At 41.0% G+C, this 16,373-nt stretch overlaps 1 protein-coding gene across 8 annotated transcripts in view; it reads right to left on the reverse strand.

Annotated features, from left to right (window-relative positions):
* The window catches only part of ZBTB49 (zinc finger and BTB domain containing 49), a 21,249-nt gene continuing 4,876 nt past the window's right edge, over positions 1–16,373 (reverse strand). For 7 of the 8 annotated variants that reach the window (XM_061583574.1, XM_061583576.1, XM_061583575.1 and 4 more), the window contains exons 3-9: positions 11,413–11,585; positions 7,134–8,221; positions 4,936–4,982; positions 4,050–4,123; positions 2,533–2,615; positions 1,727–1,888; positions 1–762 (exon numbers count right to left, since the gene is read on the reverse strand). In XM_061583574.1, the coding sequence (XP_061439558.1) occupies positions 95–762; positions 1,727–1,888; positions 2,533–2,615; positions 4,050–4,123; positions 4,936–4,982; positions 7,134–8,221; positions 11,413–11,564 (2,274 nt within the window). In that variant the 5' untranslated portion in view covers positions 11,565–11,585 and the 3' untranslated portion in view covers positions 1–94. The remainder of the gene's footprint in view (positions 763–1,726; positions 1,889–2,532; positions 2,616–4,049; positions 4,124–4,935; positions 4,983–7,133; positions 8,222–11,412; positions 11,586–16,373) is intronic. The other variant, XM_061583577.1, reaches the window with a different exon arrangement.

Below are 16,373 nucleotides of genomic sequence, written 5' to 3' on the forward strand. Positions count from 1 at the left end.
TCTAATAAATAAATATTTTTATTATTATTTATTAAAGCAGTATCTCTATCAAGTACAGCCTCCTCATAAGTTGACAAAGTAGAAGCACAACTTTTCACTGGCCCAACTCACTTTCATTCTGTAATGTCTTCATAGCTAAACCCCAGAGGGTCACACTCGAGAAGAGTGGCCCTTCACTGTTTCTGTATTCAGCAGAAGACACGCGGCTACTCAGTTCACCACTACAATTGCTGCCCAGCATAGTCATGGAGGACTGACTTATAGGGATACCTTCAGACTGTGGAGGTTCTTCCTCAGGTGGTGAATCCACTCCTTTATAATAGCATGGTCGATTAGGTCTTTGTTGAGATTTACAGAATTTGACAGAATCCAAATTCCCTTTCTGTTGGTTCGTACAATCATTCTGTTGCACTGTGGGTCGCACCTTGCAGAATGATACCCCAGGACTGTCAAATTCACTAGAAGAATTTCCACTTGGGTGGATGGGAAACTTCACTGACACTGGTAATAAAGTTACTGATATCTCTTGGGTAAATGAGTCTGAACTCTGAGACTTTTCAAGTTCAGAGATTTCCATTGCCTGGGTAAAGTCATCTAGAGTATTTGGATCTCTGTTACCAGTTTTGCAATGGATCTTTTTGTGTCGACGTAAGACAGCAGAACGACTAAAGCCTTTATGACAAGTCTCACAGTTATATGGTTTTTCCCCAGTATGAGTCCGGATATGTCTTCGTAAGTCACCAGACCCCACAAAGCATTTTCCTATAAAACATAAAAGGTTACTTATTGTTTCTTCCAACAAATATCAGCTGTGAATGTGTCATGTTGCCTTGCATGTATGTTTCAAATTAGCAATTATAGCTAAAATGTAATGACATAGTTTGCATTTGTTGGAGTTTAATGTCTTCTGTGACCTGTGTGCAGTTATCTAGTGGTCAGCATGAGGCACAAGAAGTAACTGAAGCTTATTCAAAATCAGAAGTGGCTACTTAGCTAACAGCCATAAGATACAATGAAATGTGAAAATGTGAAAGTCTTCACTCCCTGGATGCTGTCTGCTTCCCACGGCCACTGTAGACGACACCTCTCTCTTGTTCCGAATGAGAGGGGAGGAATTTTGCTGAAGAGCAAGAGTGCTTTCAGGTGTGCCAAGGGCAGGCATCTGCCTATAAAATATGTGGCAGACACCAAAGGAGGCTGAGGGTGGAACTACCAGGAAGAAGAGGGGATTACTATCACCGACTCCCATCTCCTCGCGCAGCTGCTGCTGACGCCCTTGCTCAGAACAAGAGGAGAGGGCTTTTCCTGAAGCAGAAAGAAGCAAGGCTACAAGGAAAGGCTGCTTTCCCCCTTTCTTCCTGGCAGCCTTCCTGCCTGCCTGCCTTTCTTGGCTCCTGTGTCGCTGCCACCTCCTTTTAAAAATTATTCTTATTTGCGAGGCCGCCCAGATCTCACCTGATTATATTTTCCATGAATTATTACTTAGTTGACTAACATATCCTATCTTTCTAGAATAGATATTACTATTAGATAATTATATCCTATTGAGTGTGGAATTGTTTTAATTGTTTAAGCCAAAGTGAAAATTCCACAACAGAAAAACAACACTGCCAAAGAAAAGTTTTATGAATGGGGAAAGGGGAGCTGTTGCATTTGGTCACTGTTATTTCAGTGTCCAAGAGTAAGAAATAAGCCTATGCACTGATTCCCACCCACCCCAACTTACCACAAGCTGTGCAACTGTATGGTTTCTCTCCAGTGTGTCTGATCCTGTGCTTTACTAACTTTCTTGGCATGTTAAATGATTTTCCACACTCATCACAGGTGAAAACTTTTTCTGCTCTGTGGTTCTTTTTATGTTCCTTTAAATTACTGAAGTTACTAAATCCTAGAATGATAAATAGGATCAAGGTGATTGCTCATAGGATACAACCCACAAAAGGCTCCATTATGCTGCTGTAACCATCCCTTCCCCATTCACCAGCAAGGGCAGCCAAGCCAAGGCAAACCCCATCCATTCCCGGGAGCAAGAGACAGTATGGCTCAGATGTCCAGCAACAAACTGTTGGGACTGCAACTCTCAGGGATATGACATGTCACAGGCCTATGACTCCTTACCAGGGACTGATGCATCTGCTCCTACCAGTCACAGCAACATTGCCAATTGTTGCATGCTAAGTGGATCACGCCATCTCTCAAATTCCAGCTATTGCTGGGATTTGCATGGGCTGAGGAGAGCTGGACCAAGTAAGAGCACTTATGCTGCATAGTACAGTGAGGCTGTGGATTAGGTTTGTTCACAGTCTGTTCTTAGGAACATAGGAAGCTGCTATATTGACTCAGACCGTTGGTCCATAGCTGAGTATGGTCTGCACTTACTGGAAATGTCTCTCTAGGTTACAGGCAGGGAACATTCCTAGCCCTACCTGGAAACCTCAGGAATTGAACCAGGGATGTTCAGCATGTAAAGCAGATGTTCTACCACTGAGCCTTCCCCAATGCTGAAATTCTGAGAATTTAACTCAACTATACCTCGACCACAAATATCACACAGATGTGGTTTTTCTCCAGTGTGAATAATAATGTGTCGTTGGACATCTCCAGATGCAGCAAATCTGTAACAGAATTTAAACAGTCATTTAAGTTTGGTTATCAGCCTTTTTACATCTGAGCTAAAAAGTGCATCTGGCTGCCTTGGTGGGATTTACACGGCAGCATCAATGTAGCCCCTCCACATGGAGGTTGTTTATGTGGTCCTAACCTTGTACATGACTGAAACAGTCTATCTTTTTCTAGCAGTCATGATTTCATAAATGGCAAGGGCCACATGGACAGTCCATGAGGAGGGCTGGTTCTTACAATCAGAACCTGCAGTGCTGTGACCACATCAGCAATTTGGCTCACTCTGACAACTGACTGAATTGGGGTTATGTGTCACAGTGGAAGCTGCTAGGCCCAGCCCTTGATTATAATATCACCTAAAACTGCACGATAGTTACAGTTCTGAAACAAAGAACACAATTTAATGTCAGGAGCTGCCAAAAATCTCCTCCAGATTTAAATGTTAAAACAGTTTTACCATGGACTTATTTCTTAAGCCTACCACTTAGTTTGCATGACATTTCAGCTCACTTAGAAGTTTAGATATGGTCATTAATTTCAGTACTGCGAAACAGAATGAAGCAATAATATTATAAGGAAGGGTTAAAAATCCAAAGAAGAAAAAGAGACACTGAATTCCATGTCACCTTTACTGAGGTTTTGCAATTTGTAAATTATTTACATCTGATTGAGTGATTATTTGGTTAGAAACTGGACTGATAGTAAATTTAGGAATCTTTAGTGACAACTAGTTTAACAATCCAATGTTTTAAAATAAAAAGGCTTTTATTCTGGGACAAACACCATTTCAGGAAATATTATTACAATGAATTACATTTTTGATCCATCAAATCCTTGAAAAGCCTTTTGACTTGTTGGATTGTTACTCACTTGTCACTGTACTATTCCTTTAGTTGTTGGACTTTCATGGTGGTGTTGACTTGGCCTGCTGGTATACTAGTTCTCTGCACTAGCCAACCTAAAGATAAGGTACCCTAAAGGCAAGGTAGACTAACAACCTCTAGGCATAAATTTGTTTAACAAATTCCAGAACAGTTAAAGCAGTGCTATATCAGTGGCCACATTCAGACACCACATTCCCAACCATGATTTGGAGGATTCAAAACAAGCAATGAGACTGAGCACTGCTTCTTCTCCCATCTCTTTCCCACCTTCACAAAATAATTTTTGGTTACCTTAAACCCATTCCCATGATTGGAAAACTGTATTTGAGCAATACCTCCAAAACCAGGATGCCAAACACAATTCAACCCGGGTTTGCAATTGTGGTTTGGAGTGTACACTGTTTGAAAAGCTTTAAGATGACCAGGAACATGTGATTTGCTCATTCCCAAATCTCCAAATCATAGTCTGGAGGGCTGAAAAAAGGACATGTGAAGGTGTCCAACGTCATAGCAAGTATTCAGGAATTTCACAGTCATACAAACCTTTTCCCACAGATTTCACAGATGTAAGGTTTTTCACCAGAATGCCGACGCAAATGAGTCTGAAGATTACCTGCCTACAAAGATAAGAAACATTTTAACAGCTGAACTAACCAAATGGTGATGTTGGTAAATGTTTATGGACATCAGGATCTTCATGCAGTTTCCTAATGTTAACAAAGTGGCATTTCAAAAATAAAAGTGTTCCACTACTAGCATCAGAGTACTACTATTTAAACTAGAGACTGGCAATTTTTCTTGAATCAAAAGAGCTACCATAGAATCATAGAATAGTAAAATTGGAAGGGGCCTATAAGGCCATCGAGTCCAAACCCCTGCTCAATGCAGGAATTCAGCTTAAAGCATACCCCACAGGTAGCTGTCCAGCTGTCTCTTGAATGTCTCCAGTGTTGAAGAGCCCAGCACCTCCCTAGGAAATTAGTTCCATTGTCAGACTGCTCTAACAGTTAGGAAGTTTTCCTCATCTTCAGTCGAAATCTGGCTTCCTCTAACCTCAGCCCATTAATCCGTATCCTGCACTCTGGGATGATTGAGAAAAAATGCTGGGCCTCCTCTGTGTGACAACCTTTCAAGTACTTGAAGAGTGCTATCATATCTCCCCTCAGTCTTCTCAAGGCTGAAATATCTCAACATTAAGCTCAAGGAGGATGAGGTTGCTTAACAGCACTAGAGATGGGGGTGGAGAGGAGAAAAATGTTCATTTTTGAAAAAATTAAAGAGATGAAAACCATTCCTTAACTGTTCTATCCCATTCTGTAGTTGTTACAGCATTGCCAAAATGTCCTACCCATACTGCAGTGTGACTGTTCATATGGATAGCCCCATAGGGCTTGATGGCATGCAAACAAAAGTAGACTCAAATACCTACCTGTGAAAAACATTTCCCACAAACGTTACATTCAAACGGCTTCTCACCTAAAAGAAAAAGCAGTAATGCTTTGTATTTCTAACAGTGGTTACTGTACAGACATTTGAAGCTTGCATAAAAAAAATGGGGGACAGTTGCCAGCCAATGATATTCTGCAGTACACATTAAGCTTCTTTGTTTAAATGTTTCGGGGTAAATTGTAACAATTTTTGGCTACAATCCACAATCACTCTGACAATAATAAAACCCATGACGCCACAGAAGCTTCACCAAAGCTTACAAAACAGCTCTAGGACCACTCCCAAATGAATGGTTTGCTGCATCTTTGCTTAGCAATACTACTTATTATTTCTGCAAAATGTTAACTAGCCATGTTAAAATGTCTCTGTATGTTAAGATGACATAATACTGTCCCCTTTATAGATGTGACTGAGAATCTCTTATGAGCAAGAAAGTTTTGTGTACATGTACAGGAGCATCCACTTCCACTAGAAATCAGAAGGAAGCAAATATCTTGAAGTCATTTTACAACCATTCCCTTCCATATATATCAGGTAGTCACTCTGCTTTTTATTGTCTCAACTATTTGACCTGATAGCTCTGAATTGTGACATTTTACAGTTACGCAATAAACTGGGATTTCTGAATCACTGTTTATTTTTTAGAAATAGTGCAATACTGCAATTTTATAATGCAATACTGCAAATTTATGCACTTTCTGAAATGTATTTTAATTGTTTCACCCTATTACTTAACAACATCCATCAATAGCTGCATTCATACATCACAGTAAACCATAGTTAAATAGGGCTTACTCCCCGATCAGTGGGTACAGGACTGCAATGTCAGGTTGCAATCTAAAGCTTACAGAAGTCGATTCTACTTAAAATATTAGGAATTGCTTCCAAGTAAATAAGATTAAGTGTAAAAGTAACAAATTGTTTAATATCTATAGTAGTATTACACTATTTTAGCACCGCAAGTTTTAATTTAATATATTGATAAACTAAAGGTTTATTTGTTTAGTCAGTAGAAGCCAGTTTTAATCACTGAGTATGAATTATCAGCAACATGAAAAATAAACAGCATACCTGTTTATCATTTGAGGCTATTTTGGTTCTGGCATGTTGCTGCTAATCTTGAATGAAAAGGAAAATATTAACAATACCCTTTCCATTTAACAGACTGGTAGCTGTTGTTAAATAAGCTGTAAGTTATCTTAAAACTCCCTTCATCTTAAAAGGGTATCTTTATTGAAACTTTGGAAATATGCAGATCAATTTTTTTACTAGATTGCTTTATCATTCACCTAATCAACTAAACATTATTTAATTGTTTGAAAGCCCAAAGCAATTTCATAAACATTGGACACAAAGTTAAGCACTTTTAAGCCCCATTCACTTTGAGAAAGAGTTAAGCACATTCTTATCTTTTGAAATCAACAGGACCTAAAAGTACTTACCATAGCTTCATCATACTCACTGTTTTTAAAGTATTATGTACTTTAAAAAATAAAAATATAGGCCCTCACCATTATTTAGGTGATAGGTGGTATTCATATCTTATATTGTTCCTACTCGCAGCAGCCCTGTAAGATACTCTAAGTCAGATCAACACTGTTCTGTTTTATTCAGACTTGAAAGAAGCTTAGATGATTTACAGCATGATCCTGTACATGTTTACTCAGAAGCAAGTCCTACTGAATTTAATAGGACTCACAAGTAAGTGGGCACAGAACTGTGGTCTTGGGCAGCCCAGCAAATCATTTACAGACAAGTCTCTCCTCATCCTAAAAACAATGCTCCATCCAGTAGAATGATGTGGTCCTGTAAGCATTTTAGCATCATTGTAAATGTGACACAGCAAGATCATACTGTCACAGTGGGTAAAGGAAAATACAGAAGGCAACATTTTTAACAACTACTCTCTTTTCCAATTGTTTAGGGACAGAATTTTCAAAAATTGCAGTGGCTGGCCTTTGTCAGAACTTTTTGCATATCTTTACTGAAGACATGCATTTTTAAGCACATTAATTTAGATAAAGGTTATCTGATCGTGGAATATGATTACCACATCTGATGGGCTGGCCTTATAATATTACCATATTCCTTGTTGTGCCATATGCCCTTTCAGTTGCTAAGACTAGATTCTATTTGCCTTTCCATTTCATAATTAATAGCACAGAAGTGTTATTGTACCTGTATGAGACCTTATGTGCAGCTCCAGATTGCTTGGATGTTTAAAAGCTTTTCCACATAATGCACAAGGATATTGCCTCTCTGTAAGGAAAGTCTGTAACTGGCTATCTGGCTCAGAGGGTTCTTGAGATGGCTCATGTTCAACATTTTGCTCCAAGCATTCTGAACTAACGAAATGCTTAACTTCTTTTCCTTCAATAGCATCCATATTTGTCCTTTTCATGCTGCTTTGCCTTTCCAACTCAGTTTCCCTTGCAATGTCTCCATCAACAATTTTAAGAGCAGAAGATTGTTCAGGAGACTTTTGAGACCTTAGGAAATTCAATTTTTTAAGATGTATGGCTTTTTTAAGCCTGATTGGCTGTAAAGATGTGCCTTCTGACTCTTGACCCTCAGGACACTCACTTAAGGGTTGAACCATAAACTTTGGTGGCAAGTGATCAGATGATTCCAAAACACATTCAGAGTGACTGACGGTACGTGAAGCATTTTTAATTGTGTTTTGTTCTTCAGAGGGACCGAAATCAAATGATGGCTCTGGTGAACTCTTATTAGTGAGACAAGTGGTTTGCTTGGAGAACTGTTTGCTATAAAAGTTACGGAGTTTGTAGTGACAATTTGGCTGTTTAAATGAAAGATCTGTATAATTAGCATCCATGGAATCCTGTTTCTCTTTGTTTATATCACCAGATGAGATGTGAAGCGAAGGAGGCTGCGGTCCATGTAAATGATGGTTATCCAAGACTTTACATGGCTCCACAGCTGATGAACATGAACGTAGTAAATTAGTACCATAACTCTCACAGTTAGTATCTGCAGGCAAAGTATTTTGCAAGAAGGCACTGTTACAAGGCATGCTGGCTGGCTGCTCTACAGCTGTGGAGGATTTTAAAAAAGTGCGACACATTTTTAAAACATTCTGCACTTGCAGACACTGTGCAATATCCAATAAAGTTTGTACATTGTCCTGGTTGAGGTCAAGATGAGACGTGTACATGTAGTCCAAGATCTGGCCTATGCCACCTACATTTTTAATATCCAAGTGCAAGACATCATTCTTCTGACCTGAAGCATTTTGGAACAGGGTCCTAGAGAGAAAAGCACAACTCTTTAAAATGTTTAAACACATAAAAAACTGACAATCTTAACAAAAAAGTAAACAAAAATTAATAAGTTAGGCTACAATACACAAACTTTCTATGACAATGTTATGAAAATTCTTTCTGCACAAAATCAGGCTACAACACACAAGAGTATTGTGGCCAGAGTAACACCATGGCTTAAATGAGACTTCATTGAGACTAATTCCTGTAAAGTGGTTTGCTAATAATTAATGCCTTGACTTCCTTTTTTATATATTGCATATATTATTCCTAGTGTGATTGTTGCATTTTATTGTGTTGTGAACAGCCCTGGATTCCTATGAGGAAAGGCAGTATACAAATAGTTGTGACAACAACAAACAATGGGTGATGCTCAGGAGTAGACGCACTGAAATCGTAAGTAACTGAAGTCCATTGGTTTCAGCTCTTAGTCAGACATCCCCTAATAATGATGGTGGTGGTGGTGGTAGTATACAAACTGCATGATTTTTCTAGAAATGTAATTAAATAACCAACCTTAAGACAACAGCAAAAAGTGGCTGGGAAAATTATGCATATGGTGCTATCGGCACTGCTATTATTTCAAAATTGAAGGGCAAAAATTGGTGTTGGGGTACACAATGTGACATCCTGACAATGCAATCCCATACATGTCCATTTCCATTGAGTTCAATGGGGGTAGGACTGAAGCTTGAGAATGTTTTATTTAAAAGTTTTATTTATTTATTGCCTTTAATGAGGCTAAAATAGATGTGAAAGTGTGAGGGCTATGACTAGTGAGATATCAGAATCCCAGGTGAGAATGGCAGCGTATTGAGCAACTTTTTCCAGTGATATGAGGGCAGAGCTTCAGGATCCTGGATCACATTTTGTCCACGGCTAGCAAAGCAACAAAAATGCAAAATAAGCAAATGTATGCAAATATTTTTCATTTGTTTAATGTATAGCTCCTAGAATTCAGCTTTTTTTGATAGAATTTTTGCTTTTTTACTAAAGGCTTGCTCACACTTGCTAGTACCTACAATGAAACCTATAAACTTGTTGATCTCAAGGATGCAATTTCAATGTATGAACTCATAAGTAAACATTTAGATACCACGTTTTCATCCTCCCAGACAATTCACCTAAACAAAAATATAAGTGGAACTAGCAACAAAATGTTGCAGTGTATCCCCGTTCCCTTACAGAAGTTCTTCTGCTCACAGTTCCAGCTAACTCAGAAATAGCATTGCTCAGGATTCACCGGGGTGGGGGGGGATTCAGGAGAGCACACTCTTTTTCTTTCCATCCTATCAGAATAGTGGAAAATTTGTTCCTTCACCTTTCCTCTCTCCTGAAACTTTCCTGTACATTGCAAGGAGTATATGTGCCCACGTCCACATGCCAATCCTAACATCCACCTTTAAGATACTAAAAGCTGTTAGAGGTATCAACTCTGCATTTTCACATTTTCAGTAATCTGCTGTCAGCATCTGACTTTGTCTGGCTTTGTTTTAATTTTTTTCTCCAGCAAAGATTTGTTTAGCTATATTATGGATAGGCATAACTAATCCAACCATTAAGAATTTGCTGATTAATTCTGAGATATGGCTATCATGAAAAAGATTACAGACTATATTAAATTAAGGATTGATAAAAGTCAATTGCCCACAGTTCAAAATAAATGGCATGTATTTATGCATGAAATCCAGTTGCATCTGTAAGCTAGCAGAACAGACTTCCCCTTGCACAATGCAATTTCTCCATCCTCTGCATGTCTCTCAAGTCTGTTCCTGGGTCCTTCTGAATGTTCAAATTGAGGCAGTGTCAAGAGCACATTTATTATTAGCTTTGGCTAACTTTCTGCTAGAAAAGAGGGGTTTGGTCACTGATAACCTCCCAGCTGCAGAATTGGAATATGCTCTATGCGAGGTTGCCCTTGAAGACTGTTAAACTTTAGAAATACAGGTTGTTCAAAACATGTGTTGTGGTGCTGACCCTTTGGAATTCACTCCCCTTAAATATTAGACAGGCGCTATCTTTGCTATCTAAGACCTTCCTCTTTCAACAAGCCTTTTAAATAGGGACCTTATCTCAGTCTGCATCTGTGTTGGAATTGTTTTTAGGTTTGTTTTTTTAAAAGATGTTTTAAAGATTTATTTTTAAAGATGTTTTTAAAGATTTTTGGTTTTCAGATTTTTACAGATATTTTTAGTGTTTTTGTGTGCTGCCCTGGGCTCCTCCTGAGGTGGGGGGAAGGATATAAATTTAATTAACAACAACAAACCAGCCAGAGCAATTTCCAGTGTTAGACACATGGAACACACAACACAGACTTTGTATAAGCTTCTTCGGTTCTCTGTTCGCTTCTGGGCTACATTCAAAGTGCTGGTGCTTAGCATTAAAGACATTTATATCCTCAGAATGGGAAACTTGGAATGCCTTTTGCCATATATATGACTCAAAGATCTAGCACAATTTTTTTTCCTGGTGGTTTCATCATCCATTGGATGGATGGCTACTACAGCTCTGTATTGGCCCCAACTATGGGAATAGTTACCCACCAAGGTGCACCAGATACAGCAGCCTGGCCCTTTGAAACTGGCTCATCAGACAGTCCTTTTGTGGCCTTGCCTTTATCATCTTTCATTGACCTCTGTATAACTTTCCTTTATTACTTCTCTATTAGTTTTTTTTAACTGTTGTCTTGAAGTAGATTTTATTGTTTTCATTTTTGTATTCCACCTGAAGAACTGTTGTACTGAAAGGCTCTATGGAACGATTGTATCATGTCTTTTCAAAATCAATTATCCATTAACCAATCGAGCCAGTTCACACATGCAGTGGCACGCACACCAACTTAATTACCTCAGGAATGTGTGGGGATGTCACAAGCCTGTTTGGATTATGAGAAAGCATCATGTGTATTAACCAGTGGCTCCATATGATGGACCATTGATGTTTGCCCCAATTTCCATGTCAACACTTTTGAATGATGTCTTTCCCCTAGATCTGTGTGTATCAGCAAAATTGCTTTATAAGAAAAAGAACTATATATTTCTAGAACACCATTCTATATATACTTTTCTATTTGGAAGCAAGTCCTATTGACTTTAACAAGACTTCCAAGTAAGTTTGCTAAGGACTGGGGCCTAAATGCACTAATTGTTTTCACTGATGCGTTTTCATTAACATACCTAAAGTATTGGCTGAAAGCAGCTAGCACATTTTTATGTGCTTTGAAGCAAACACCTTTTACCACCAACATGCAATCACAGAGAAGACCTTGAATGCGTTGCTCACGGAGCTGCTGAAGAAGATGACAGCTGTGGCTGGCAATAGCATCCATGCTACAATACGCCTTAATTACCTACAATATAAGATGTAACATCTCAGGCAAGTGGCTTTATAAATACACTGTACTGTAGTCACTGAAATAATTGCTACAATAAATAATAGATTTATTTTACACAAAAGGGCCATATGTTAAATTATAAAACAACTTAAAGTGGAAAGGATTGCAGCTCAGTGATATAGCATCTACTTTGCATGGAGAAGGTCACAGGTTCAATCCCCAGCATCTCCAGTCAGATCTGAAAAGGTCCTTTGTCTGAAACCCTGGACAGCCACTGTCACTCAGTGCTAGATAGGCTAATGGTAATGGATAGATAGACCAATAAGACAGCTTCCTATGTTCTTAATCCAAATTTGTCTATTTCACAAAAGACTGTCCATATGCACACATATCACATTTTAACATACCACTTGAGGAAGATTCACAACTAAATTGAATTCTTTCCCTTCCTACTGTTGACAACAGGAAAACTCTGCAGCATCAAGAGATCAGTTCTGCTGGATTGTGGCATTAGGCACAATGCAGAGAAAGTGCACCAAAGGGTGAAATCCTTAACAAGGAAGTAAAGTGCCACTGAATTAAACTAGTGAGCAGATGCTAGTGCAAGGCCATGTTCCTATTCTCAGTGAAAGTTACAAGAAAATGGGATAAAACAAGCCCACAGTCTCATGAGGTGGGCTTAGAAGAAAGCCAGATTTCCACCGAACATCAGGAAAAACTTCGTCACTGTTAGAGCAATATGACAGTGGAACCAATTCCCTAGGAAGGTGGTGGGCTCTTCAACACTGAAGGCATTCAAGTGGCAGCCGGACAGCCACCTGTTGGGAATGCTTTAATTTGGATTCCTGCACTGAGCAGGGGGTTGGCCTTGATGGCCATATAGGCCCTTCCCAACTCTACTATTCTATAATTCTCTGTAATGCTAGCCCAGCTTAAGCCATGTGAGTGCACTGCCAAAGTACAGAGCACCATACTGCTGTAAGATGGAGATCAAGGGGGTGTTGACAGGGATTGGGAGAACCAGTGTGCCAGTGGTTTAGGCAGAATCCTATGACATGTCACAGAGCCAGTCCTGCACCAATGAGTAAAAACTACACGAGCTAGAGGGAGCCCCAGCTGACGAAGCGTCAAGGCCCCAGCTGACAAAGCGTCAAGGCGAGTTAAGCAGCAGAGCAAAAAGAGGATAAGTAGCTCCCATTTATTCCATTATTTAATTGAAGTAAAACAGCTCAGAACAATAACTAATAAGGGCAGCCCAAGGTCACCCTGAGCTAGGAGCCAAATCCTGAAAGAAACGATATCTTAGGAGACAGATCCTAGGAGAAGGAAGCCTATAGAAAGCTAGTTTTCAACACCACCCTAGCAGGAAAGCTTCAGGGGACACTGTAAACAAGGCTAAATTCCAGTCAGAGAGAAGGGGGAAAAGGAAACTCCACCGATACATACAGGGAGAGAGTCAGCTCAGTCCTTGCTAAAAAGGGCAGCTTCAGCCTTCCTGAAACACAACCACAAGCTCTGTTTCCCTAGGTTAAAGAAAGGTCAGGCTGTTCTAGGTGGGAAAACAACAAACACAAAAGACTTGCCTGGAAGGCGCAGCCCCTTGCTGAGATTAAAAGCAGCCAAAAGCTTAAACAGCCCCGCCCCTCGCTCAGGAAGGAAGCCTGCCTTCCTGCCTTCAAAGGAAGGAAGCCTGAGAGAATACTAAAGAGTTAAGCCCCAGCTGACAAAGCGTCAAGGCGAGTTAAGCAGCAGAGCGAGTTCGGCAGCAGGGCGAGTTCGGCAGCAGGGCCCCCCACTCCACCCGTCTGTTCCCTGACCTCAACTAAACCGCAGTCTCCAACCCATTGACATAATAAACCTTAAACAAAACCATGCAGGTAAGAAGCCAGCAGGGGTGTGGGGGCTTTCTAGTGTTTTGCACCGCCTGCAGCATGTACGACTATCTGCCTGTTGGACAGCAGTCGTGGGTGTGCTCTCGGTGCAATGAGCTCCTGGCTCTCCGGGAACGACTTCATTTCCTTGAGGCCAAGGTGGCAGACCTGGAAAAGCTGAGAGAGGCAGAGAGGTGTGTGGAGGAGGGCTTCAGGGACGTTATAGCTGTGTCCCACTCCAACGATGATAGCTCTCCTGCTATCATGGACAACGATGGTCTCGGGGAAGGAGAGCATCCAGCTGAGGAAGAGGGAAACGATCCCTTAGAAGGGACCCATTCCTTGGGGGATGAGCAGCTATCCTCTCATGCCGAGGATATATCTCCAGGGGGTGGAGGGATCCTTGTAGTGGGTGATTCGATCATTAGGAACATAGACAGTGGGGTGTGTGATGGGCGTGTAGACCGCAAGGTGTTTTGCCTGCCTGGTGCGAAGGTTGCGGATATCGCCCGTCGTTTAGATAGTTTGGTAGACAGTGCTGGGAAGGAGTCAGTGGTCGTGGTGCACGTTGGCACCAACGACATGGGGAAATGCAGCCGTGAGGTCCTGGAAGCAAAATTTAGGTTGCTAGGTAGGATGCTGAAAGCCAGGACCTCCAAGGTGGCTTTCTCTGAAATGCTACCGGTTCCACGCGCAGGACCAGCCAGACAGGCCCAGCCTTGCAGTCTCAATGCGTGGATGAGACGATGGTGTCGGGTGGAAGGGTTTGGATTTGTTAGGCACTGGGGAACATTTTGGGACAAGCCGGGCCTGTACAAAAGGGACGGGCTCCACTTGAACCAGAATGGAACCAGACTGCTGGCACTTAAAATTAAAAAGGTGGCAGAGCAGCTTTTAAACTGACTGAGGGGGGAAACCCGACAGGAGCTGAGAAAGGTCCGGTTCGGAATAAACCTCCCCCCTGGGATAAAAACCAAAGAAATGATGAAATTTTAAAAGGGGTAGGCCTAGAAGTAGGCATTGTGAGAGCAGGGGCACAGGATATAAATTCAGAAGAGCAAAATTACCACAGGCCTAACCACAAGTGCCAAAGACACTTGAAGAGAGACACTGCTTACAAGTGCCTGTACGCTAATGCTAGGAGCCCCCGAACCAAGATGGGAGAACTGGAGTGCTTGGTCTTAGAGAAGAGCATTGATATAGTGAGCATAACGGAGACCTGGTGGAATGGAGAAAACCAGTGGGATACGGTTATCCCTGGATATAAACTATATCGGAAGGACAGGGCAGGACGTATTGGTGGCGGAGTCGCTCTATACGTGAAAGAAGGCATTGAATCCAGCAAGCTCGAAACCCCCAAAGAGGCAGACTCCTCCCCAGAATCGTTGTGGGTGGTGATACCATGCCCCAGGAGGGACTTAATACTGGGAACGATCTATCGTCCCCCTGATCAAAATGCTCAGGGAGACCTTGAGATGAGATATGAAATTGAGGAAGCATCCAAACTAGGAAATGTGGTAGTAATGGGTGACTTCAACTACCCGGACATAGACTGGCTGCATATGTGTTCCAGTCATGACAAAGAAGCAAAGTTTCTAGATATTCTAAATGACTATTCCCTAGACCAGTTGGTCATGGAACCGACCAGAGGGACGGCAACCCTGGACTTAATCCTCAGTGGGGACCGGGACCTGGTGCAAGATGTAAGTGTTGTTGAACCGATTGGGAGCAGTGACCACAGTGCTATTAAATTAAACATACATGTAACTGGCCAATTGCCAAGAAAATCCAACACGGTCACATTTGACTTCAAAAGAGGAAACTTCACAAAAATGAGGGGATTGGTAAAAAGAAAGCTGAAAAACAAAGTCCAGAGGGTCACATCACTCGTAAATGCTTGGAAGTTGTTTAAAAACACTATATTAGAAGCTCAACTGGAGTGCATACCGCAGATCAGAAAAGGTACCGCCAGGGCCAAGAAGATGCCAGCATGGTTAACGAGCAAAGTCAAGGAAGCTCTTAGAGGCAAAAAGTCTTCCTTCAAAAAATGGAAGTCTTGTCCAAATAAAGAAAATAAAAAAGAACACAAACTCTGGCAAAAGAAATGCAAGAAGACAATAAGGGATGCTAAAAAAGAATTTGAGGAGCACATTGCTAAGAACATAAAAACCAACAACAAAAAATTCTATAAATACATTCAAAGCAGGAGACCATCTAGGGAGACAATTGGACCCTTGGATGATAAGGGAGTCAAAGGTGTACTAAAGAACGATAAGGAGATTGCAGAGAAGCTAAATGAATTCTTTGCATCTGTCTTCACAGTGGAAGATATAGGGCAGATCCCTGAACCTGAACTAACATTTGCAGGAAGGGATTCTGAGGAACTGAGACAAATAGTGGTAACGAGAGAGGAAGTTCTAAGCTTAATGGACAATATAAAAACTGACAAATCACCGGGCCCGGATGGCATCCACCTGAGAGTTCTCAAAGAACTCAAATGTGAAATTGCTGATCTGCTAACTAAAATATGTAACTTGTCCCTTGGGTCCTCCTCCGTGCCTGAGGACTGGAAAGTGGCAAATGTAACGCCAATCTTCAAAAAGGGATCCAGAGGGGATCCCGGAAATTACAGGCCAGTTAGCTTAACTTCTGTCCCTGGAAAACTGGTAGAAAGTATTATTAAAGCTAGATTAACTAAGCACATAGAAGAACAAGCCTTGCTGAAGCAGAGCCAGCATGGCTTCTGCAAGGGAAAGTCCTGTCTCAGTAACCTATTAGAATTCTTTGAGAGTGTCAACAAGCATATAGATAGAGGTGATCCAGTGGACATAGTGTACTTAGACTTTCAAAAAGCGTTTGACAAGGTACCTCACCAAAGGCTTCTGAGGAAGCTTAGCAGTCATGGAATAAGAGGAGAGGTCCTCTTGTGGAT

The sequence above is a fragment of the Rhineura floridana genome, chromosome 9 (assembly GCF_030035675.1).
Source record: "Rhineura floridana isolate rRhiFlo1 chromosome 9, rRhiFlo1.hap2, whole genome shotgun sequence".
Classification (NCBI taxonomy): Eukaryota; Metazoa; Chordata; class Lepidosauria; order Squamata; family Rhineuridae; genus Rhineura; species Rhineura floridana.